The 25,936-nt window shown below is 51.8% G+C and overlaps 1 protein-coding gene across 4 annotated transcripts in view; it reads left to right on the plus strand.

Moving 5' to 3' along the window:
* The window catches only part of PXN (paxillin), a 60,746-nt gene that overhangs the window by 21,731 nt on the left and 13,079 nt on the right, over nt 1-25,936 (plus strand). For 3 of the 4 annotated variants that reach the window (XM_012468966.3, XM_012468967.3, XM_012468968.3), the window contains exons 2-3: nt 24,972-25,198; nt 25,513-25,628. In XM_012468966.3, coding sequence (XP_012324389.2) covers nt 24,972-25,198; nt 25,513-25,628 — 343 coding nt within the window. Of the gene's footprint in view, nt 1-24,904; nt 25,199-25,512; nt 25,629-25,936 lie in introns of those variants that run through there. The other variant, XM_064379728.1, reaches the window with a different exon arrangement.

Below are 25,936 nucleotides of genomic sequence, written 5' to 3' on the forward strand. Positions count from 1 at the left end.
TATATTTTTAGTAGAGACAGGGTTTCACCATGTTGGCCAGGCTGGTCTCGAACTCCTGACCTCAGGTGATCCTCCTGCCTCAGCCTCCCAAAGTTCTGGGATTACAGAAGTGAGCCACTGTGCCTAGCCATAGCTACCATCATTAATATAGTGTTATTCACTGTGGCAGGTGCTATTCTAAATACCTCCTTTACCTTCCCTTATCATTTCCTCACAGCAGCCCTCTGAAGTAAGTATTCTAGGTAAGGACACCAAAGCACAGAGTGGTAAGCGACTTGCCCCAGGTGAGTTGCTGGTAAGTGGCAGAGCTGGGATTGGATTCAGTGACCGTCCCATACAGCCCTTGCTCTCATTGTAAACTTCGTTCTGATTCCTGCTTGCCAGTGAAGGTGATGCCACGTGGTGCCACTAGGGAGGAAGGAAGAGAAGGGGACAGTCTGGGGCGTGTGTGTGTGTGTGTGTGTGTGTGTGTGTGTGTGAAAGAGAGAGAGAGAGAGAGAAAGTCATCTGTGGATCATATATGCTGGTCCACAGATATGATCTGTGCTGTGCTCGGGGGTGCAGTAATGAGGAAACAACCAACCAGGTGTATGCCGAGGGCAGTGGGGGCTGTTGAACACCGACCCCTACCCAGGGTTAGCAGGGACCGAAGATGACCCCAGGAGAAGGGAGAAGTGTGGTGTGAGCTGGTGTGCTTCCCTCTAGGGAAGGTCTGTGGGCTGTGCAGAGAGGAGGGAGCATTTCCTGCTCTGTGGCCATCCTCCAGCCCCCTCTTCTTCCGCGTGGGCAAAGGCTTGGGGTTCCCCAGACCAGCAGCCTGTCAGCCCGCTGCCCTCCCTCTCTTCACCTCCCTTGGGTTATTTGCTTTTGTCTTCCCCTGGCTTCCTTTGGAAGAGCTTTTTCTCAATTACTGAGCTTTCTCAACTGGACAGTCAAAATCTCGTTTCTAGCTAGGATTGTGGATTTGTCGCTTCTTTTTTTCTTTTTCCAATTTTGTCCATTTTTGCTTTATCTACTTTAGAGCTCTTTCATTGAATGGGTATACATTTCGGATGATTAAGTCTTCATGACAAGTTGACTCTTATCTTTATGAAATGTCCCTCTTTACCTCTGGTTATATTCCTGTCTGGAAGTCTGCCTTGTCTGGTATTAACAGAAGTACTTCAACTTTCTTCCTTTCTTTCTTTCTTTTTTTTTTTTTTTGAGATGGAGTTTTGCTCTTGTTGACTAGGCTGGAGTGCAATGGCGGAATCTCAGCTCACTGCAACCTCTGCCTCCTGGGTTCAAGCGATTCTCCTGCCTCAGCCTCCTGAGTAGCTGGGATTACAGGCATGCACCACACCCAGCTAATTTCGTATTTTTAGTAGAGATGGGGTTTCTCCATATTGGTCAGGCTGGTCTCCAACTCCTGCCCTCGTGATCCACCTGCCTCAGCCTCCCAAAGTGCTGAGATCACAGGCATGAGCCACCACACCTGGCTGTTTCTTTTTTTCTTTTTCCTTTTTTTTTTTGAGATAGAGTCTCGCTCTTGTTGCCCAGGCTGGAGTGCAATGGCACAATCTTGGCTCACCACAGCCTCTACCTTCTGGGTTCAAGTGATTCTCCTGCCTCAGCCTCCCTAGTAGCTGGGATTACAGGCACCCACCATCATGCCCAGCTAATTTTTTGTATTTTTAGTAGAGATGGGGTTTCACTATGTTGACCACGCTGGTCTCAAACTCCTGCCCTGAGGTGATCCACCCACCTCAGCCTCCGAAAGTGCTGGGATTACAGGCATAAGCCACCGCACCCAGCTTTTTTTCTTTAAACAACTGCTATTCTGTTTAATAAAATAGTTGCTTGAAACATCTGCAGTGGTGACTTTAACCTTGAATCTCAGCTCAGTACAGATGGACGTAATCTGCTTAGCAATCTCGGGAGGACTGTCCAGGTCAGTGAGTCACTTGCGGATTCTCATCTGGAAATGATCCCTTGTCCTAGAACCTTCACCATGGGCATTTTTTTATAGTGATTCTCAGATTCTTGGTAGGCATCCGAACTGATCCTACACTTTGAGATTCTTTTCCTTTGTGCTTCTGATCAAGTCAGCACACACATTCTCCAGGGATTTTGATGTTGTGGCAGGTTAGGTTAATTCTGATTTGAATAATCGCCACCTCTAGTTCCACGGATGGCTTTGAAAGCCATAGCTATGGTGTGGCTTCCCAGCTGACTTGTTCTGGGGTGAGGGCAAACAGTGGCAAGTCGGGAGCAGGCAAGGGCACACCAGAGCTCTGTGGCAGCTGCCAGCTGACTTCCTCAAAGGGCCACTCTGCCTTCCTTGATATTAGTGTTTGCATGGTGTATCTTTCCCCATTGCTTTACTCTGAATCTATCTGTGTCTTTATATGTAAAGTGTGTTTCTTGTAGACAGCATGTATTAAATACTGCATTTCCACCCAGTCAGACAATCTCTGCCTTTTAATTGGAGTACATAAACCTTTTAAATTTTTAAGTAATTATCAATGTGGTTAGATTGAAGTCTATCATCTTGCCGTTCGTTTTCCATTTGTGCCATCTGTTCTTTATTTTTTCTTCTTTTCTAGCCTTTTTATTTTAATTTTTTTGAGAGACAGGGTCTTGCTGTTACCCAGGCTGAAGTGCAGTGATGCAGTCATGGCTCACTACAGCCTCTTGAGTAGCTAGGATTACAGGCATGTGCTAACATGCCCGGCTAAATTTTCCTTTTTTTTTTTTTTGAGAAGGCGTCTTTTTCTGTCGCCCAGGCTGGAGTGCAGTGGTGGGATCTTCACTCACTGCAACCTCTGCCTCCCAGGTTCAAGTGATTCTCATGCCTCAGCTTCCGGAGGAATTGGGATTATAGGCACGCGCTACCATGCCGGGGTAATTTTTGTATTTTTAGTAGAGATGGGGTTTTACCACATTGGCCAGGCTGGATTCGAACTCCTGACCTCAAGTGATCTGCCCCCCTCAGCCTCCCCAAGTGCTGGGATTATGAGCGTGAGCCACTGTGCCCAGCCTAATTTTTCATTTTTATTTTTTTGAGACAGAGTTTTGCTCTTATAGCTCAGGCTGGAGTGCAGTGGTGCGATCTCAGCTCACTACAACCTCCACCTCCAGGTTTCAAGTGATTCTCCTGCTTCAGCCTCCTGAAGTAGCTGGGATTACAGGCGCCTGCCACCATGCCCAGATAATTTTTTTGTATTTTTAGTTGAGATGGGGTTTCACCATGTTGGCCAGGCTGGTCTTGAACTACTGACCTCAGATGATCCACCTACTTTGGCCTCCCAAAGTGCTGGGATTACCGGCATGAGCCACCGCATCTGGCTTATTTTTATTTTTGTAGAGATGGAATCTCACTGTGTTGCCCCGGCTGGTCTCTAACTTCTGGCCTCAAGCAGTCCTCCTGCCTTGGCCTCCCAATGTGCTGGGATTACAGGCGTGAGCCACTGGGTCTAGACTCTTTCCTTCTTTTAGATTCATTTAGTATTTTTTAGGATTCTGTTTTATTTCCACTCTGTGCTTGTTTAGCTATACTTCATTGGTTTGATTATTTTAGTGGTCACTCTATGGTTTGCAGATTTAAATTAATCACAATCTTCCTTCAAATCCTACCATGCCATTTCAGGTATAATGTAAGAACAGTATATTTCCATTTCCCCCTCCCATCTTTTGTGTTATGGTCATAATTTTATTTCTACATATATTATGAAACCTGTACCATGTTGTCCACCTTTTATATTTATCCACAAATTTACTGTAATATTTCTAGCATTCTTTTTTTGAAAGGATCTTTTAATGTCTAAAGAAGTTAACAAAAATGTTGGGAAAACATCGTTTCTTTTTTTTTTCTTCCCCTCCTTTTCCATTTCTCTTCTGAGAACGTGTTGTTTTCTTCCTCCCTGGCTAGTTTCCCTGCCTGTGAACTCCCTCAGCCTCACTAGTTTGTGCGTGCTTTGTGGCTCATCCCATCTGTGGTTCAGTCGTGATAATCAACGATGCTGTCAGTCTCTCTGGGCTACATAGCCCCCCGCTTGGTGTTGCTGACACATCCCGGTGGTGCACGTTTGAGAAAATCTGCACGTTCCAGCTCACATCCCCTGCCTTCTCTGCTCCATGGAGAGAGGTGTGACCAGATCTGCAGGACTTGGGACTGCCACACGCCTGTTCCTTCTTGCTCTATTGTTAGGTGATGCCCCTCCTCCTCCTTCCCCAGCACCAAGCCAAAGAGTCACCCAGTCCCAGGCCCCGACTCCCTCCCAGTTGCCTCATTCCTATGCACCAAGCCCACCTAACGGAGCTCCCCTTCCCCACCCACAAAGGAAGACAGATAGGCCACCCAGTGAGATTAAGTTCCCACAAGGGGCTGTGTTCCAGCCACAAAGTCTTGAGGACTGTTCCTTTGATTTTTATTTATTTATTTATTTTTTATTTTAGGGTAGGAGTTTTGCTGGTTGGGGCGGGGTGGTGGCAACTAGATCACAGTAGATGGGACACTCTAGGATGGATTAGGAAGGACTTGGGCCCTGTGCTCCTGTATTACTCTCCCTCACTGGGCTTTGCATATAGTGAGCTCTTAGGGAGGACTGGGAGGTGGCATGAGCTGAAGTGGCAAGGCTGATATCAGCAACAGACTGGCTTGGCGCGGGTCATGTATTGATTTGTTCGGTATCATCCAGGGAGCCCCCATTATGTGCTAGGCTCTGCTCAATGCTCAGGTGAAGATGAATGTAGGCATACTCCCTACCCACACTGTGCTGTTCCTAGGCTGTGAGACATGGCCCGTTAGACAGACAGTTCCTACCAGCTTGATAAGTGTTCTCATAGGAGAAGTGAACAATGCTTTGGGAACTCAAAGGAATGGAGCCTCAAACCCTTTGTAGGGTAATAAGGTCAAGGAGGGCTTCCTGGAGGAAATAGTACCCTAAACTGACTCTCTTGTGTGTGTGTGTTTTAAGAGATAGGTTTTCTCTGTTGCCCAGGCTGGAGTGCAGTGGCTCCATTGTAGCTCACTTGCAGCTTCAAACACCTGGGCTCAATCGATCTTCCAGCCTCAGCTTCTTAAGTAACTGGAATTACAGCTGTGTGCTACAGCACCTGGCTAATTTTTTAAATTTTTTTTGTAGAGACAGGGTCTTGCTGTGTTGCCCAGTCTGGTCTCAAATTCCTGGCCTCAAGCAATCGTCCTGCCTTGGCCTCCCAAAATGCTTGGATTGCAGGAATGAGCCACTGTGCCCAGCCCTCTGGTGTATTTTTATTTTATTTTTTTCTTTTTATTTTTACCAGGATCACTTCCTATGTTGTATTTTTAAATAGAACCTCAACATTTAGAAAAGCCCCCAGCCTTTGTCCTTTACTTAAATGGTCATTCTATAATAAGATTTTGGAAAGAGGCCTTCCCAGAATAAAAACATGCTGCTTTTTCTTTAGGTAGGGCAGGATGGATCCTTTTTATCCTCTTGTTGAAGAAGATAAACTAAGGTATTATGAGTCTTAAGGGATTAGAAAGGATTTAGCCTGGTAAAGAAGGCAGGAGAGTGGTCTAGGGAGAGGGAATAGCTTGTGCAGTGGGAGGGAGGACGTGTGTGTGTGCAAGCATGTGTGTTAAGTTCATTGGCAGTGATTGGGTGCCCTGCATCTAGTTGGATCTTTCAAGCTAATCAAAGTTATCCTGAGCCACAAGGCCAAGGCCAGTCATTAGGCTTTACATCCTCATTGGAATGACTTTTTGGGGGTAGCCTTGCTATGAAAGCTGAGATGGGGCTGGCTTTTGGGGCATCTATTATCCTACAGTGAGATGAGCTTTCTTTCTTTCTTTTTTTTTTTTTGAGCTAGAGTCTCACTCTGTTGCCCAGACTAGAGTGCAGTGGCATGATCTCGATCGGCTCACTGCAACTCTGCCTCCCAGGTTCAAGTGATTCTCCTGCCTCAACCTCCTGAGTAGCTGGGATTGCAGGCATGCACCAACACACCTGGCTAATTTTTGTATTTTTAGTAGAGGCTGGGTTTCTCCATGTTGGCCAGGCTGGACTTGAACTCCTGACCTCAGGTGATCCGCCTGCCTCAGCCTCCCAAAGTGCTGGGATTACAGGCATGAACCATCATGCTTGGCCATGAGATGAGCTTTGTCCGTGCAAAGTCTCTCTGTGGTCAGCTGGGGCTGGAACCATGGGTCAGTTCTGAAGGGCATTTCCATGAGGGTTTAGGGCCAGAGATTGTGTCCTGGGCCTGAGATTGTGTCCTGGGCCCTCTGGCCCCAGTGGTGAGCCACATGCTTATGTGGCAAGAAGGATCTGGTTCCTCTGATAACTTGCTTAGCCTGACCCCTCTTCTTCCTGGAGGAGGGCTGTCAGAGATGGAGCTGGCTTTGTATTTGATTTTCAGAGGCAGATTCAGTGCAGATAGGAGCGGGCAGAGGAAGAGAGCCCATGGTCTTCCTGAGCACTCTGAGAATTCCCAGAGCAGGCTGCATGCAACTTCCTGAGGTTCTCCCAAGGCCAGACAGGGAGGACGACTTGTGTTCAGGAGAAGGGTACCATATCATTTTCCAAACTGTTACTTATATAGGTCCCTTGGCCAGAGAAAGAAAGTACTTGGACCCTGGCTCAGGGAACCCTGTGGCTCTGCCTGTCCTTGGTCTGACTCCTGACCTTGTTGCCGTCATCACCTGACCCCTGTCACACACCTTCTTCCCTGTCCCATCTGGCTGTTCCATCCCTCCTGCAGGAAACAAACATGGGAGGCATCCTGCACTCTTCCCTCTTTCTCCACATCCACTCAGTTTCCAGGTAACGCTGAGTTTACCTGGTTTCAGGAAGAGCATTACAACTCTTGGTCTTCCTCCAGCTGAGCGCTGCCTCCTTCCGATCTCCCCTGCCTGAGTGATCTAAAGTGCAAGCCCAGTCCTGCCATTCTGCTGCCGACCACCTTCCTTCCCTGGCTTGCCCTTGTAAGTCCAGACTCCCCAGCCGGCCCTGGGCTCTTGACTCCTCTTCCACCAAGCTGGGACTTGCACTCTGAGCTCCAATCCCCTCTGTCTGGGCACTATCCCAGGCTGTTTTCCGCCTCTGCCTGGAAAGCCCATCCTCTTTCCTCCTGGCCCACTGCCGCTTTCAGGGCCTTCTGCCCCTCATTTATGACAGTCTTCCACTAGTCAGTGCTCCCCCGGGACAGGCTTTGTATCTTTGTCCCTCCCATGCCCAGCTTAGTGCCCGTGCACAATATGTGTTTGTGATTGTGATTGGAGCCATCACTAGTAAAGGTCAGGCTGTCCCAGTGAGAGCGTTGGAGGGAGGGTCTTAGAGGAGGCACGTGAGGCAGGTGCAGGTGGCTCTGCCTTGAATGCCCAAGCAAGACCACATCTGTTTTGTGCCTCCTGAATTGTGATGGTTTTGCTGGAGTGTGCTGCCCGGGTAAGTGCCATTCCAGAAATTCCGATCACCTGGGATTGAGGTGAAGAGGAAGCTGCTTCAGCCCCAAGTGATCAGACTTGTCTTCAAGGGACCAAGCTGTGAGCTGAGAGGGGCAGGTTGGTGGACTGTCAGGCCTGCCCAGGGCAGTGGTTTCATTCAGATTCCCAACCCCTTTGAACCATGACTATTGGGAGCTCTCTCCCCAGAGTAGCATAGTAAGGACATGCATGGACGCTTCGTGTGTGATTTCAGGTGGTCCACAGATCCCCTGGAGGGTCATCTGTAGATGCCAGATTCAGACTTCTGATGTAAGTTTAGCTCCCTCCGGGGCTCTCTTCCTCACTTTCCCTTTGAAAGGGAAGAGAAGTGAATGTGGAATACTTTTGCCCCAGGGATGGGGAGCTAAACTGAGCCAGCAGGGAGAGGGTGGATTGTGTGGCCAGGTGCAGACCACCCTGGGTGGGTGGGCATTGTGATGCCTGACACTCAGGGCCTCTGGAGTCAGTCCTGGGTGGGTCAGTGTCGATGCTCCAATGGCTGAACGATCTGGCAGAGTTAGGAGGTGGAGACCTCGGAGGGGCCATCCCTGACTCCTTTCTTGGCACTCACATTTTGGGGAACGCTGTGGGGCTGCGATGCTGGCCTTTGGACTGGACTCTGGGGAGGATCAGCAGTGCCCTTCTTTCCGTTGACTTGTGCACTGAGCTTCCCACACCACAAGTGCAGGGGCCTCCAGATGCATCTGCTTGGTGACCCTTTGAACTTGGGAATGGCTTCAAAGCCAGGGAAAAAGATCACTGTTTTGGTTGGGGCCTGCAAAACCTCTCTGCTTTTTAGCCCAGTTCTTGTTTACAGTCTGATGGCCTGGTCCCAGTGTCCTAACAAATGACTCTACAGGCACTGTGGAAAGGTCAGGCTGCCTAACTGACACCTGTCAGAGCACCTTGTCTGCAGTTGCTCATGGCTTGCAGTGCTGGGCGTGCATCTGCTCTGGTGGGGCCATCAGGGATGTCAGCTTTGTGGGTGGGACAGCAACTGTCCCCCATCTGTCACCTGTCACCTGGTGAGATAGGCACTAATGATACGCGTGGCTGTGTGCTTGTGATGTGCCAGACCTGCTTTACGATTATCTTATTTGTTCCTCTAAATGGCTTGAGTGAGGCTTGGGAATCTCACAATCCCATTATGTAAGGGGCAGCTATTATACCCGTTCTATAGATGAGGGAACTGAGCTCAGAGTTGTTGTGCCAGCAAGTGGCAGAGCTGGGGCTTGAAACCATGTAGTTCAGCTATAAAATCTGTGCTGCATTTTTGTTGCATACTCACTCACCTGTGCGGAGAGGCAAGTAATGTGAATGGATGAAGTGGGCAAAGGAAGGGGAGCTAGATTTCTTTTTTATTTTATTTATTTATTTTTTTTGACATTGATGAGACTTAAAGTTCTGCTGAAACGGAGCAAGGTTTCATGCTGCTTCCAAAGAAGGTGCCAGGTAGACTGGTGTTGCTAGCTAGCTCTTCTGACTGTTCCTGGGAAGCCAGAAATCCTGGCTTTCATGTGAAATCTCTCAATGTATTCAGATTAGCTCAGATTTTTTATTTTATTTCATTTTATTTTATTTATTTTTGAGGCAGAGTCTCTCTCTGGCACCCAGGCTGGAGTGCAGTAGTGTGATCTCAGGTCACTGCAACCTCCGCCTCCTGGGTTCAAGTGATTCTCCTGCCTCAGCCTTCCAAGTAGCTGGGATTACGGGTGCCTGCTACCATGCCTGGCTAATTTTTTTTGTATTTTTAGTAGAGACGGGGTGTCACTACATTGGCCAGCCTGGTTTTGAACTCCTGACCTCAGGTGATCCATCGGCCTTCGCCTCCCAAAGTGCTGGGATTACAGGTGTGAGTCAGCACGCCTGGCAGAAACTTCCATCCTTGAAAAAGGAGAAACAAGTGGCACCAAGAAGGGCAGTAGTGGGACAGGCACGTGCTCAGCTCCCTGGCTTTTTTGGTGACCATTTCCTGTCTGAACATAAAGATGGACAGGAGGAGAAGGAGCAGCCCTACCTAATCATTTGGTTCCCGTCAGAGGTTCCCTAGTAGACCATGAAGCTCCCTGTGTTGCAGTATAGTTGTTAGGGGGCAGAAGCCCAGGATTTCCTGTCCTTGGGAAGTTTAGCCTAGGAGCGTCCAAGGGCAGCTGTGCCCCCCATACATAGCCAGGCACAGAGAAGGCACTGCGTGAAGGAGGAATGAATGATGGGGTTCACCCCAGGGTGGCCCCCATCCTGGCACCTCACGGCAAGAGAGCAGTCTCTGCAGACACTGCAGAACCTAGCGTCCGCTGGAGCTAGTGATGTCAGTGCTCTACCTGAACAGTCACCCAGGTCTCCCCTCAGAGTATCATTTCTATTAGAAGACATTCTCCACAGCTCAAAACCCAATTTCCAAACAACCTTCTGGAATGCTCCATGTGTATACGTGGGGATTTTCTGTGTGACGTTTCTGGGCGTTGCGGTTGGCTCTGCTGGGCTGGATTTGTGGAGCCCCAGTGTGTCTCCTGCAATAAAATCCAAACCAGGGGTAAGGTATGTACCGCCTCCCCCATCAATCCCTGGCATAGCCAGCCAAGCACAGTGGAGGCAGGCCAGGCCAGCCAAGCCTGGTGGGAGCCCTGGAACCCTCTCTACTGCATAACCACCTCCGTTCGGTTTACCCATGAAGCTTTGGGGTTGGTGGGCTTCTTGCAGACCAACTACATGGTCTCATTTGAGTTCTGTTCCCACCCTCTCCCTCTCCCCTGCACCTTGGTATCCCTACATGTGAGCTCTGCCAGCCAGACTGAAAGCGCAGAGGTCTCCCTGCGTGCTTTTTGTTTCAGGAAAATAGCTTCTCTCCTCTTTTTCTATTGTGGTTTCCCAGTGTGACTGTGCAGCCTCCATCTGCTTCCTCTCTGTCCAGGAAGAGGCAGATTTCCCCATGTGGAGAGTTGGCGAGGCTCCGGGCCTCCAGAGAAATTGGCCTTGCCCTCTTCAGGACAGTGGCTGGGGGCATTCCTCCTTTGTAGCTCTGTGATGCCTTCCCACCAGGGCCCTGCTGCCTGCCATCGTGCCTGGGGTGCCTACAAAGCTCAGTGGGGTCGGGGAACTGAGACAAGACTTGGAGCTTCTGTGCATGGGATGGGCCCTCCTGAGACCACTCCTTATTCAGGAGGTGCCAACTGTCTGTGGTGACACCAGCTGTCAAGGGGCCCCCAGCATTTCCTAGAGCCCTGAAATCAGCAGATGGCTTCCAAAGCTTGTGAGCCCACGAAGACCCAGGGCTGGATGATGTAGACGCTTCTAGGGAGACAAAAGGGTCACTGAGGGTCAACTTGGGGAGCACTCTGGGGGCAGCTGGCCTGACTCCCCTCCCTTCCCTTCCCCCACTTCTCAGAGCTCGTGACTATCTATGATAGTGGTTTCAAATGGTATGCTGCCAGGACATAGCCTTCAGATGACACCGAGGGTGTGTCTGGCATTCTGTGCACTTTTTAGCCCTTTCTCTCACTCAAGTAGACGCGTTGGAACACATGTGGGTGGGGCTGATGGTCATGGAGTCATCTTGAACCCACTTCAGTTTATTTTCTCAAAAGTAAAAGCAATGGCCAGCAGGAGTTTGAGACCAGCCTGGCCAACATGGTGAAACCCGATCTCTACTAAAAATGCAAAAATTAGCGTACTGGCACATGCTTGTAATTCCAGCTACTTGGGAGGCTGAGGCACAAGAATTACTTGAACCCCAGAGGCAGAGATTGCAGTGAATCATAATCATGCCACTGTACCCCAGCCTGGGCACCAGAAGCAAGAGTCTGTCTCAATAAATAAATAAATACATAAGCAATGATCAGGCACAGTGGCTCATGCCTATAATCCCAGCACTTTGAGAGGCTGAGGCAGGAGGATCACTTGAGCCCAGGAGTTTGAGGCTACAGTGAGCTACGATCACACCACTGCACTCCAGCCTGAGTGATAGAGTGAGACCTTGTCTCAAATAAATAAATAAATAAAAATTAGAAAATTAAAAGATCAGCTGGGCATGGTGGCACACACCTATAGTTCCAGCTATTCAGGAGGCTGAGGTGGGAGGATAGCTTGAGTTCGGGAGGTCAAGGCTGCAGTGAGCTGTGAGTGTGCCACTGTACTCTAGCCTCCAGCCTGGGTGACAGAGACCCTGTCTCAAAAAAAAAAAAAAATCAGTTGCAAATGTCCATACCTTATGATGATTAGCCAAAGACTGATGGCACACCTCATGGCTGATTGATTGCACATCAAGAGTTGAGAGCCAGTGGTTGAGGACAGCTCTATGCTCAGGCTTGTGTTTCTCCAGCATGCTGTGCCCTCTGCAGCCCTCTTGTGCCCAGACACAGAGTAGGTAAAAACTGCAGTACAGAGGGCAGGACATGGAACTACCTACTTTTTTGCTCTGTAGAAAAAATACTTGGGTCTGGGCGTGGTGGTGCACGCCTGTAATCCCGGCACTTTGGGAAGCCAAGGTGGGCGGATCACGAGGTCAAGAGATTGAGACCATCCTGGCCAACATGATGAAACCCCAGCTCTACTAAAAATACAAAAATTAACCAGGCATGATGGCGCACATCTGTAGTCCCGGCTACTTGGGAGGCTGAGGCAGGAGAATCGGGAGGTGGAGATTACAGTGAGCCGAGATTGAGCCACTGCCTTCCAACCGGGCGACAGAGCGAGACTCCGTCTCAAAAAATAAAAAGTGCTTGGGTGAGACATGTGGCTGTCCATTGAAGAAACATCGAGGATGACTGTGGGTTGGAAAATCTAGGCTGTCTGCCTTGCTGTCTGTCCCCTATTGGCTGGTTTGTTGCCTACAGTGGAGTCCCTGTCTGCCTGTGTGTCTCCTAATGATTATGATGTCATCTCTGTGAGGTTAGAGATTGGTTCCTGGGTCAGGCCCATCTTGCATCCTGGGGCTCAGATGGGACCACCAGCAGTGCAGCACAGGGGGAAAACGCTTGTGCGCATTGACCTTGCACGTCCACAAGTTAGACCAGAACATGGAGTGCTCCAGCCTTCTCTGAATTCTTGAGCTGCCTGTACCACCACTAGGAGCTCCTCTGTGGGTTCAAGACCCCTCCTGAGGCCAAGGGTGAGGCGGAGGCAGAAGGGAAAGAGAACAGGAGACCTGGAGTGTGCAGTCCTGGAGCGGGACCTAGCAGCCTGCCTTTTTGGAGTCCTTTGAAGGCTCTGGGGGTGTGTGTCGTGGGAATGGAGAGTGGTGACCGGCAGAAGGAGGGACAACTGCTGAAAGTGATCATTCCTCTCCTTATGGGGCGTCCTGGGAAGAACATGGGTGAGCTCTGCAGTCAGGCAGTGCTGTCCTTGTGGGGCCTCATGAGACAGCTCTGGGCATCTGCATTCTAATCCCTGGCAACAAATGGGGCTGCAAGGCTGGGCTCCTGGTAGATGCTCAGGAAGGGTTGTTCCACTCCTCACCCCCTCCTGAGCTGCTCTCTGGCCTTGCAGCCCCATCTTTGGATCCCTGTTTGACACTGCTGGGCTCAGAGCTTCCGTGGCAGGAGCAGAGGCTGCTCTCACCTGGGTTCCTCTGGGAGCTGCTGTGGAGCTTGGGCAGTTCCTTCTATTGTCGCGATTCTGGATTCAAAGCCACAGGCCTCTCAGACAGCTGTGACTTCCCAGCAGCAGTAGGGATGGTGTGGGGGTGGAGGCGCTGGGGCCCTGCAGCTTCCCCGCTTGCCTCTGTCCTTGCTAGGCAGTGAGTTGGAGGCGCCTGGGCTCAGCTGATGTTCTCCAAGGAGGACTTGGAATGAACCCGAGACACAGAGGGTGAGGTCAGTGGTTTGCTCAGCAAGAAGGCCGAGTTAGTGACAACCTGTCACAGCTCCCAGGATCCCTGGCTGCAGTCCCTGGCTCCGACTCCTCCCCCTGCCAGCCTTAAGGGAGATGAAAATCAGTGATGTGGATCTATTGACTAAGTGTCTCCTGTGTGTCATAGTGGGAGGCTCACGTTTATTTTATCCCAGCTGCCATGATGGCTTTCACATACTTTTTCATCCATTACTCACTATGTGCGCTATGAGGTGTCTGAGTAAACTAAAGCCCAGAATCTAGTCACTGGTCATGAAGGCTGGTGAGTGGTGGATTTGAACCCATCCTTCTCACCTTAGGTGGCCCATTCCTTCCATTCTACCATGCTGCCATGCAGGTGGGATGCCAGGAGGGTGTCCAAAGAACTGTGTGACTGTCCCGGTTCCCAGTGACACCAGACCAGTCAAATCTGTGATATGGGCAGGGGTGGCTTTATGTGTCAAAGTGGGGGCTTTGTGGTGCTGCTTAAAATTGTTTGCCAAAGTCCCCAAGAGCATGTGCAAAACATCCTCTTGCCTTTTTTTTTTTTTTTTTTCTTTTTTTGAGACAGAGTCTTGCTCTGTTGCCCAAGCTGGTATGCAGTGGCTTAATCTCGGTTCACTGCCACCTCTACCTCCTGGGTGTAAGCAATTCTCCTGCCTCAGCCTTCCAAGAGGCTGGGATTACAGGCATGCACCACCATGCTGGGCCAAGTTTTGTATTTTTAGTAGAGATGGGGGTCTCTCCATGTTGGCCAGGCTGGTTTCGAACTCCTGGCCTCAAGCAGTCCCCCTACCTCGGCCTCCCACAGTGCTGGGATTACAGGCAGAAGCCTCCATGCAGGCCTTGAAGCCTCTCTTTTTATCTTACAATTTCACTTGCATTTTGCATTTCACTCTGTAATGTAGCCTTGTTTGTTTTAAGACAATGATTTACATTTCTTGCCCCTGAGTACATTTGATCCTCACTGTGTTCTGGGTTTGTCCTGAGGTGGCTTCCTGTACCCCTGGCTTCCGTCTGTCCCCTGGGGGTATGGATATCCTCGTGTGAGAGGCTCAAACTAGGTGAAAGAGGATAGAGGTAGTGGTGGGGCACATTCAGTATTGTGAAGAAAGGCACACTGGCAAAAAGGGAAGGGGGAGCCCAGTTTGGCTGGAGATGTGGATTGCAGTGAGGCCAAGGAGGCAGTGAAGGTCAGTTTGGGGCCATCTTCTGAGAGGGTCAAGGACAGAATGCCATCCCCATGAGTTCTGACCTCGTTTTATAGGCAGAGAGGGCATCAGTGGGTGAGTATGGTAACTCTGCTCCTTGCTCTGCACACATTCTTTGAAACCCCTCTAAGAGGCCTGTGAGGGCCGGGCACAGTGGCTCATGCTTGTAACTTTGGAATGCTGAGATGGGTGGATGACTTGAGGTCAGGAGTTCGAGACCAGCCTGGTCAACAATGTGAAACCTCGACTCTACTAAGAAAATGCAAAAATTAGCCGGATGTGGTGGGTACCTGTAGTCCCAGCATTGGGAGGCAAGAGGATCATTTGAACCTGGCAGGTAGAGGCTGCAGTGAGCCGAGATTGTGCCACTGCACTCCAGCCAGGGTGACAGAGCAAGACTCCATTTCAAAAACAAAAAAGAGGCCTATGAGGGTATCCATGCTCTGGGGGTTCAGGAGAGTGGGGAAGTTCTTGCCCACAGAGGGCCTGCAGTCTAGTGAGAGAGGCCAGAGTGAAGCGTGAGGCATGCATCAAAAAGGCTGGGAGCCAAGTTCAGACTGATGGTGTCTGCAGGAAGGGTTAGATTGGGAAAGCTGGGCAAGGGGCTGCAGTCAGGTTCAGGAAGGCACTGAGCATGGATTTGGACGCTCGTCCAAGTGGTTGGCTGTGTGTGATGAAAAGAAACGGAGGCAAGTGATGACAGGGAGAGGCCCCAAGAAGGAAGACTTGATGTGACTTGGTGACCAGCTAAATGTGGGACCTATTAAAGGAACTTAGAAAAGAGAACTGGGGAAGTTAGCTAAGTGAGAGCTGACTTAAGGGAAATGACCTTGCCCCCTGAAAAAAGGGAAGGCACTGGTCGGTTCCATGGTTGTCTCGGGCTGTTAGAGAGAACCTGACCAGCAAAGAGTGGGTTTTGAAATGCTATGAAATCCACAAACATCACAAAAAAACTGCATCTCAGGAACAGGCAAACTTTTGAACTTTTTGTTCGGGTCTCTGTGGGACGATGACTCATTTTGAGCCCCTCCTAACCTCTGCTGGTGATTAGCAGGGGTAAGAGGCCCAAGGAGCCGTCCTGCTCTGCAACAGATCAACTTGCCTGGAAGAGCCCAGATTGCAGGAATAGACTAGGGTAGATTTGGAACAGCTAAGAACCTTTCCAGTTCATGAGTCTCCTGGGTTTGAGGCTGACTGTCTTTTTGTATGTGAATCTGGGTTTTACCCATTGAAGGAACTGAGTTGGGTCTGGAACGGGGCCCTAGACTTGACCTTAAAAGGTCTAGTGTCTCTGGGTGACCTAAAGAGGCGGATGACATCTGACCAATGAAATGTGTTCACAATGTTCTGGGACCTCTGGAAGAGGGAGGGGCCCAATGATTCTGGACAGGAGAGATGAGTTATTTACAATATGAAAGAGACTCTGGGGCCGGGCACAGTGGCTCACATCTGTAATCTCAGCACTTTGGAAGGCCCAGGCAGGAGGATGGCTTGAGGCCAGGAGTTCAAGACCAGCCTGGGCAACATAGCGAGACCCTGTCTCTACAAAAAAAAAAAATGCAAAAAGCCGAGTATGGTGGCATGTGCATATTGTCCTATCTACTCAGGAGGCTGAGGCAGGAAGATCCCTTGAGCCTAGGAATTTTAGGCTGCAGTGAGCTATGATCAAGCCTCATCTCAAAAAAAAAAAAAAAAAAGTGTGGTGTTCGGCCAGCCTGGCCTAAACTCCTGTGCCTGTAACCCAAGGCAGATGCATAGAAGTGCTCAGAGTCAACCTGGGCAGCCTCCTCGTTGTCTCACCTGCTGTTGCTTAAGCTCCTGGAGCTCAATTTGATGGGGAAGCAGCGGCAGCCAGGAGCCTGATAGGTGGGCCCTGTGTGGGTGCCTGGTGCAGATGGGCCTGGCACAGTTGGGCTTCTGGCTGGAGCTCAGGGTGACTTCTGGAGTTGCCTAGCAGCCTTTATTCTCTCGAGTCTCCAGTTACCTGTGCCCTATGACCTTGGGCACAAGCCAGGCAGCTAATAAAGCCAGCCTGCCTGCACACTCATGTTGTGTCAGCCTCTGCGAGGAAGAGCTCGTCAGCAGACAGGAAGCCACCCTCCTGTGCTAGGCATGTAGGAAGCCCAGCGAAGAACCACCTTATCCAAATGGCCACCTCCTCCTCCCCTGGCGTCGACTGGAAAACTCTCCCCTGGTTTCCTGTGTGTCACCCCCCAGCCCACACTTCCTTCAGGGCCGTGAGGGTAAAATGCAGTTCCTGTTGAGTGAGGCATGAGTCAGCGGAGGAGAATTGGTGGCTGAGTCTTTGTAACCTCCAGGCATGGCTATTAAATATTTAAATGACACTATGGTATTGATCTTTTCTCATCCATCCTCTTAGGAGAGCAGTTCCTGTCTGGGATTCAGATAATAGCAGAATCTTGGATTTAGACTAACTCGGAAGAGCTCAAAGGTGCTATATAAATCTCACCCATAATCATATTCTCTCCTCCTGAGAGTGTGCTACTAGGAATGGGAACAAATTGGGTTCTGCCCATTTTCTTGATAGAGAAAACATCCAGAGAGATGACAGGATCCACTGATGGGCCCTCACTGATCCGCAGGCCTGGGATCAGGGCGTCCCTGCTCCCCTCCTCCACGCTGGCTGTTTTCTCTGCTCACTGCTGCTTCCCCATCCTCCTCCTCTTCACAGCCCCTCTGTCATTCAGCCATTTATTCTAGCTGCTGGGGACATGGCATCGAACAAGACAGACAAGGCCCCTGCTCTCTGGAGCTTAATTCTTGGAGAGGAGACAGTTGACAAGAACCCAAATTGGCAGGGAAGGCCCTTCAAGGAGATTGAGTTCCTACTCAGTGTCCAGGCCCTAGGTCCCTGGGCTGGGGGTGGGTGGGGCAGAGTGGATCTGGCCTAATTGTGGATTGGTCCTTACTGAAGAAGGACGGTTATCAGGATAAATATACCCAGCTCCCCATTCCTGGGGACTTACTCACCGAGTGAAAGCACCCCGCTGCGGATTAGATTACCTCTGCTCTAACTGCTCAAGTGCTCCAGGCTGGGGGAGGGCAGGAGGACTTGGGGCCAGGGGAGTGGGGAGTGGGGAGACCCGCCTTCCCGTTCTGCTCCCCTTCCTAATCTGGAAGAGTCTCACCAGAGGGGCTGAGATGAGACCATCCCTGAGCTGGTCCTGGTGTTTACATAGCTCCTTCTTTGGAAGGGCCAAGCCCTGCTCACTGCTTATATCCCTAAGCATGGGCAGCTGTGAGGAGGCCTGGCAGCTTCTCTGACACTTGAAGCCACCAAGGCTGCCCGGGTGGTCAGCAGGGGGCTGGGAACCTCCCTTGTCCAGAGTTCTGGACCCAACAGGATAGACAGGCCAGGAGGCTAGGCTTGTGTGGGGACTTGTCTCTCTGGGAGTCTGGGTATCCTATGGGATGGCAGGGATGGACAGCTGACCCAGGGACTCCAGGAAGGCCCCGTGCTATGGCAGCCCTTGCTGCTGGTGCTGGAGCTTTCAGGGCAGTGTTCGCTGCTCCTTCCTTGGGCTTGTCAGCTCCTAAGGAGGCTGCGCTGGCCGCTCCCTGCCTGGGGCGACAAAAGCTGAGTGAAACTGGCCTGCAGAAGCAGGCGGATAAGCGGATGGAAAAGACCTTGTTCTAACTGTGGGCCTCTCCCAGGCCAGGCCTCGAGAATGCAAGGCGGGCCCCTCCACCCGCCGAGGGCCACAGGACCCTACCTCTTTGAGTTCTGCCTGGGGCTGCTGGTGGAGGAGTCCACAGTGGCAGAGGTGGGCAGGAGCTGAGGGGCCCTGGCACTGGGGCTGGTGTGGCAGGGCAGCCTGTAAACTCCAGGAAGGGATGGGAAAGCTGGCTCCATGCCCACATTTACCTGCTTCCTGCTGATCCGGGACTAGATGGCAGTACCCTTTGCCCTCAGGGATTGGATAGGATGGGGAGGTGATTTCTTTCCCCTCCTGGGGCTCAACCCCTCTCTGGGAAGAAGTTTGTGTCTGCTTAGCAACTCCTCTTTCCTGTGTGCTCTATTCACACAGCACTTTATTCCAAGTCAGCATTTTATATCTATTTTTCTCATGTAGTCCCAATCCTGTGAGTATAATGGTGGAATTCCTGTTGGGCAGACAAGTAAACTGAGGCACAAGAGCAGTTAAGCAGCCTATCCAAGCAATTCAGCCATTGAGCAGAGTCCAGGCGACTCAGGATTCACCTTACAAGTTTGTAACATTGAAAGTCCTCAGAGCCTGGGAAGAGAGAATGGAATCGCTCTGGGTCCTCCCTCCCCCTCAGAGAGATAGACCTTTATCTCAGCTCTCTTGGCACCTTTCCAGCTTCAGGCCTCTGGTCTTGATAGTCTTTATCACACACTAAGAAGTGCAGGGGCTTGGGTAGGAGGAAGCAGCCTGGCTCGTTTCTGTGCTGTAGTTGGGGCTGGGGACGCAAGGGTTTAATTGATCCTCTTTAATCTGGTATTGAGTGCCACGTGTCAGTGGATCAACCTGGGTCCCCAGAGCCACGGTCTGAGGGATATCCCCCCATTGTAGTACAAGGGGACCCAGGTTTCCTTCCACCCTGAGCCCCTGGGTGGGTACAGGAATGTGAGGGGCGAAGCTGCAGCACTTGCCTTGGAATGCAGGCGAACCGGCCTCGGCCTCTCGGTCCCCTCCTCCTTGGAGCAGTGGGCCGAGGGTGTCTGCACCTTAACATTCCAGTGGCTCCCACCAGTCCTAGGATTACACTCAGTCAGTTGCTGGGGCCCAGGAAGGTGCCTGCCCACCCACTGCCCCAGGGTGGCCTCCCGACCCAAAGCTGCAGCTGTTCCACGCTGTTGCTCCAACCAGGCGCAGCCGTGGGGTGGGGACGGGGGCGCATGCAGTGCTGCATTTGCACAGGGCCCATGCCCCTCTGGTTCTCCAGAGTCCTGCATGTCACCCTTGGGGTGCACCTTCAAGTGATAGTGTGTACCCAGACCACCTGCATTCCTCCTAGTAGCTTGCTGTGTTCCTCCACCTCAGCCTTGTTCTCTCAAGATTGAAACTTCCCCACCGCACCCAGGGCCAGGGGCTCCCCGGTCTTCCCCAGCTAGAAAATTCCAAGATTGCACGAGGTTATCTTTGGTTACTCCCAGTGGCAGGAAGCTGATGGGCCAATGGTGCCCTCTGGTGGGCAGTGGCAGACAGTCTGCACCCCTTCCTCACCAGGGCTGAGCCAGGACATTGCTCTGTGACCTTTGCCCAGGGCTTGCTGGGGACTTTGCACCTAGCCCGCCCCCAGCCTCGAGACAGCCTGCCCTACCTCCTCACGTTGCATACTTTCGCTGGCCCAGAGAGACAGAAAACCTGCAGAATTCAGGGTGGGTTTCCTCCAAAAAGCGGATGGGAAGCCCCAGAGAGAGCTTCCTCCTGCAGTGTGGCTTGGGTTTGGAGGGACTCAGGCCTGGACCCGGAAACTTAGTAGAGTAATGCCAGGAAGTTGAGGCCTTCTTTAGCTTGAATGATGGCTCCCGACTACTTCCAAGCAGAGTGTCTGGAACCTGTCCTCCCAGCATGTGGGAAGGGAGGGTGTATTCCTGGTCTCTAATGGTTTCAGTGAGTACCATTTTCTCTGAAGAGTGGGTAGCCTGACACCTTCCTTGGGAAATGAGTAGAAGGAATATTTACAGCAGAGGGGAAAGGCTGGAGCCGGACACTGGGGAACCCGCTGGGATGGGGCCGCACCTTCAAGTGGACTCCTGTGTGCAGTGTCTGCTGGCTCTGTTTGCTGATGGCGTTTGCTGAGCTTGCAAGGGGACTTTGGCCCTTAACTATTTGCAGAGAATGGGGAAGTCTCAGGTATTTGCACCCATTGGAAATAAAAGTAAAGCTAGGAGTCTACTGTTGACTCGCCTCCTATATTTCTGGTTCTCTTTCTTGAGGTGTTTCTGGGGGATTTGAAGACACCAGCCTTTACCCCTCTTGCCTAGTCCTTGCCTGGTAAGGATGAAGGGTGGAGAGGGAGGAGGAAGCCATACCAGAGACCCTGTGGCTGGTGGACGGACTTGCTGGGGTTTTTCTCTGTCCCTTAAATAGATAAAACTTTGGAGAAAACTGAACAATGATGTGCCTTCTCCCTGACATCTACACTCTGTATTTTTTTTTAAGACAGGGTCTCGCTTTGTCACCCTGGCTGGAGTGCAGTGGTGCAATTGTAGTTCACTGTAGCCTTGACCTCCTGGGCTCAAGCGATCCTCCTGCCTCAGCCTCCTGAGTAACTGGGACTACAGGCACACATCACCACACCCAGCTAATTTTTACATATTTCTTTTTGGAGATGAGGTCTCACTATGTTGCCCAGGCTGATCTCTAACTCCTGGTCTCAAGTGATCCTCCCATCTCAGCCTCCTGAGTAGCTGGGACTATAGGCATGTGCCACCACACCCAGCTAATTTTTAATTTTCTTTTTTTTTTAAGACAGTGCCTCATTCTGTCACCCAGGCTGGAGTGCAGTGGCACAATCTTGGCTCACTACAACCTTTGCCTCTTGGGTTCAAGTGATTCTTCTGCCTCAGCCTCCCAAGTAGCTGGGACTACAGGCACCCACCACCATTCCTGGCTAATCTTTTGTATTTTTTTAGTAGAGATGGAGTTTCACTATGTGGGCCAGACTGGTCTTGAACTCCTGACCTTGTGATCTGCCCACCTCAGCCTCCCAAAGTACTGGGATTACAGGCATGAGCCACCATGCCCAGCTTGATTTTTAAATTTTTTGTAGAAATAGGATCTCACTGTATTGCCTAGGCTGGGACATGATACACTTTGGTTTTTATTTTTATTTTTGAGATTTAGTTTTACTCTTGTTGCCCAGGCTGGAGTTCAATGACTCGATCTCGGCTCACTGCAACCTCTACATCCTGGGTTCAAGCGATTCTCCTGCCTCAGCCTCCCGAGTAGCTGGGATTACAGGCACCCACCACCATGCCTGACTAATTTTGTGTTTTTGTTTTGAGACGGAGTCTTGCTCTGTCACCCAGTCTGGAGTGTAGTGGCGCAATCTCGGCTCAATGCAACCTCCGCCTCCCGGGTTTCAAGCAATCCTCCTGCCTCAGCCTCCTGAGTAACTGGGATTACAGTCGCACGCCACCACACCTGGCTGATTTTTGTATTTTTAGTAGAGACGAGGTTTCACCATGTTGGTCAAGCTGGTCTCCAACTCCTGACCTTGTGATCCACCCACCTTGGCCTCCCAAAGTGCTGGGATTACAGGCATGAGCCACCGCACCTGGCCCTAATTTTGTATTTTTAGTAGATACCGGGTTTCTCCATGTTGGTCAGGCTGGTCTTGAACTCCTGACCTCAGGTGACCCGCCCACCCCGGTCTCCCAAAGTGCTGGGATTACTGGTGTGAGCCACTACGCCCGGCCAGCTACACTTCAAATGTTACTTTATTACTTTTCTTTTCAAGGTTGTTCTTTTCATATTTTGCCCAGATTCTACCCAGAAAAGACGTGGAAGACTTAGGAGATGTCAGTACTTTGCATCCTACCTACACTGCTCTACCTGGAGGAAGACGTTTTCTGGATTTTACAAAGCAAATCAAATCTGATGTTTGTAGCTTCCAATGGGCTGCAGAGCTTCCTCCTTCAGGGTCACGTGGGTCTGGAGAGCCTGATGTTTACAGCTTTCAATGTACTTGTAACAGTTTTGTTTTGTTGAGATGGAGTCTCGCTTTGTTGCCCAGGCTGGAGTGCAGTGACACAGTCTTGGCTCACTGCAACCTCCACCTCCTGGGTTCAAGCAATTCTTCTGCCTCAGCCTCTGGAGTAGCTGGGACTACAAGCACGTGCCACCACGCCTGGCTAATTTTTGTATTTTTAGTAGAGATGGGGTTTCACCATATTAGCCAGGCTGCTCTCGAACTCATGACCTCATGATCTACCCGCCTCGGCCTCCCAAAGTGCTGGTATTACAGGCCTGAGCCACCGTGCCCAGCCCCTCTGCTAGCCATTATAAACCTCATACTAGTACTTTGAGGTCAGAATTATTCAAGAGCTTACTGAGAAAACAGGCCCCGAAAAGCTAAGTGATTTGCCATGTGGCATGGATAGTAAAGAGGAGAGCTGGCATTTGAACTCAGGTCTGGCTCGACCTCAGAATGAGTGATCTTTTGTGTCTGTGCCCCAGGACTGCATCCTGTCACCAACACTCCACCAACCTATGGATCTGTGCTCAAAAGAGCCCGTTCACATCATAAACCAGAATCCAATCCATAAACCAAAAGCCCAGGCTTAGAATCACATTGTGTGGAGCGGGCGTTTGGTGGAGTCCCTGATTCAAAATGTTTGACGAGGAAGCCTGTTTGTCTTCTGTTGGGTGTTTGGAGCCCAAGACACCTGAGTTCAGAGTCCAGCATTGTCACTTCAGTCAGCCTTGGCAGTGTGGGGATGTGACTCTGCCTCTGAACCGCAGTTTTGCCATCCATGCTAGTGGCGTTGTGAAGAGGCTGGCAGGTAACACGGGTGAAGCTCCCGGCCCCAGTGGGCCTTCAAGGATGGCAGCCACTCCTGCCCCCTACCAGGGCTGCACTCACTGCCTATTCTGGGAAGCCCTGTGGGGTTGTTTAGCTAGCCCTGCCTGTGGTGGAGAAAGAGGAACCCACCCATCGCTGATTGGGCCCAGAGGAAATAAGGACACTTCGAGAAGCCAAGACAGCAGGTGTGGCCCTGGAGAGGCCGTGGGGATCGGCCTGGACATTGGTTCCTTTTCTGCTGTTACCTAGATACCTGCCAACTCTAGTTCCGGTTTGCCAAAGACAGGAAGCCAGACCTTCTCCATGGGACCCGGAGTAGGAGGCGGGGCAGCTGTAGGACTTAACCTACTTCGGAGGTCAGGAGACCAGACCCGGGGTCTTGGGCCTTGGAACAGACTTTCTGTCTATCTAGGCAGGAGCCAGGAGCCTGGGGTAGGTGTGGCCAGCCTTGAGGGTAGATCAAGACAGGCAGCTGGGAGAAGGTGTGGCCCCATCGACAGAGGCCCTGGGGTGAGGTCCTTGCTTCTCTTTTCCCTCCTCTGAATACACGTTGGGGGGCTGGGAGCAAGGCCAGAAGGAAGGATCAGACTGGCAAGCCTCACAGCTTGGGCCTCCAACATTCAAGAAGTTGAACACTTTAAGTACAGTGTCATCTGGTAGTCATAGTGGCTTCTTACAGGCCAGGGTTTTTGGGGTTTGGGGCTTCTGAGGAGTCAGACAATCGTGCCACTCACTACCTTTGTTATTCAGAGCAAACACCTCTGCCTCTCCAAGCCCACTTTCCTCATCCATGCAGGGAGAAATCAGCATTCCAGCTTCACAGGGTATTAGGGGGATTAATGGAGACTGTGTACACACTGCTAGAATGCCTAGCAGTGTGCCTGGTACTAATAAGTGGCAATAAACGCAGCCATTGCTTTTTAGATGTTTATTATCCCAAGGACTAGGAATAGAGCTCTGTGGACCCAGCAGGTTACCAGGGAGCTGACAGCGAACAAGTTGTGAATGGGGCAGGAATGAGGGTGTGGCATCCAGGGCCACAGGGCCGTCTGCCTAGGCTGTCTGGGCCGTGGGGCTGTTGAGGGTCCCAGGAGGGGATGGAGGAGGTGGGGAGTCAGCAGATCCTACCTCTGCCCCTCTATACCCTTCTTTTCTGGGGACTGGGGAGACCTAGTGCCCCCCTGTTGGCTGCCAGGTACCAGGGTAATGGAAGCTTGCACTGGAGGGCTGATTTGGCTCCCTCACTGCTGTTAAAAGCAGAACAGTGGGGCCCTGGAGCCTCTGGGGCCGGGCTGCTTGCCAGACTTCCGCAGAAACAGCCAACGGAGCAGTCTTGCCCCCTGCTCACTGAGGGGGTGGGGACTGCTGCACCAGCCTCACTCCAGCCCCCACCTCCCTGCACACCTTACTCCGTAAGCCTGGAGCCTCAGGAGGAGCCTGGCGCCTGGGCTTCTGCTTCCACCTGGTCAGGAGGGCAGGGGGCATCCTGAGTGCCCTTCCAATCTGGGGCTGAGAAAGCCTAAGCTCTTGGAAATCAAGTGAGGGCCTGGCACTGCCAGGGCCCCTCCCTGTGACGTGGGGCCCCTCCCACCCATTCTCTGCGTGTTGCCCTGCGGATTCAGAGTTCCAGGCAGGCACTTCTCGCTCGCAGCTGCGCGGCCCTGTCAGAAGGGAACGCAGCGCCAGGTGCCTGACTCCCAGAGGTAGGAGATCCCACGGGCAGCCCCAGAGCCCGCCTCTAGAGCACCTTCAGTCCTGGGCAGGCAGAAGAAGTCAGCTTTGGGAGCCAGTTCTTGGTTAGGCTGGTCAGGGCCGGTGGCTTCCTGTACCGAGGTTGGTCATTTCTCCCATGGGTGGGGCAGGTGCTGGAAGGCATTAACTCTTGAGATGCAGGCAGGGAGGGCCCTGCCACCAGAGAGTCCCCAGGATCCCAGTTCTCACCTGCTCCCCGCACCTTCTCTCTGCAGACGCCCTGCTGGCGGACTTGGAGTCCACCACCTCTCACATCTCCAAACGGCCTGTGTTCTTGTCGGAGGAGACCCCCTACTCATACCCAACTGGAAACCACACATACCAGGAGATTGCTGTGCCACCCCCCGTGCCCCCACCCCCGTCCAGTGAGGCCCTCAATGGCACGATCCTTGACCCCTTAGACCAATGGCAGTCCAGCGGCTCTCGATTCATCCACCAGCAGGTGAGGTGGGGACAGGGGCCAGGAAAGCTGAAGAGGCTGTGGGGCAGAGGGAGCTTACCCGGCAGGGGCCTGGGGGCCAGCGGATGGAATGGAATTGGGGCAGTCGGCCCACCCCCACCAGATACTGCTCTTCCCACCCACCACGTGAGTGGGGCAGTGACCAAGTGGTTAATCACAGGTCTTCTGGCCCGACTGTGGAAATTCCCTGGTGAGACTGGCTGTGGGCAGGATCCTCCTGGGGTGACTTGGGCTGCTCCTGGCCCCGTTCCTTTTTCTCCCCTCGGGGTAGCCTCTGAGCATTCTCTGTCTTGCAGCCTCAGTCCTCGTCACCTGTGTACAGCTCCAGTGCCAAAACTTCCAGTGCCTCTAACCCTCCGGACGGTGTCGGCTCTCCCTGCTCCCGAGTGGGTGAGGAGGAGCACGTCTACAGGTACCGCCCCGGCTTGCCCCAGGCAACTTCCCTCCTGCTCAGAAATCTCAGGGACCTGGCCAGGGTGGGAGACAGCGAGGCCGCTGGCCCTTGCGGGGTTCTTCTGGTTTAAGCTGCAGAAGGCCTCTCGATGGGCTGTCTACCTAATCAGTGCCATCTCCATGCAGTGGACATTCTGGGCTGTCTAGCATCTCCGTGTAGCTGGGGAGCTGAAGCAAGTCTTCCTTCCTCCCCTCTTCCTACCACATCCCTTCCCCACCCTCTGTCCTCTTGCTGGGGAAGACTTCGCATCTCCTCTGCCTTGCTCT

This window comes from Aotus nancymaae, unplaced genomic scaffold (assembly GCF_030222135.1).
Source record: "Aotus nancymaae isolate 86718 unplaced genomic scaffold, 86718_ANA_hifiasm-v0.15.2.pri h1tg000021l, whole genome shotgun sequence".
Classification (NCBI taxonomy): domain Eukaryota; kingdom Metazoa; phylum Chordata; class Mammalia; order Primates; family Aotidae; genus Aotus; species Aotus nancymaae.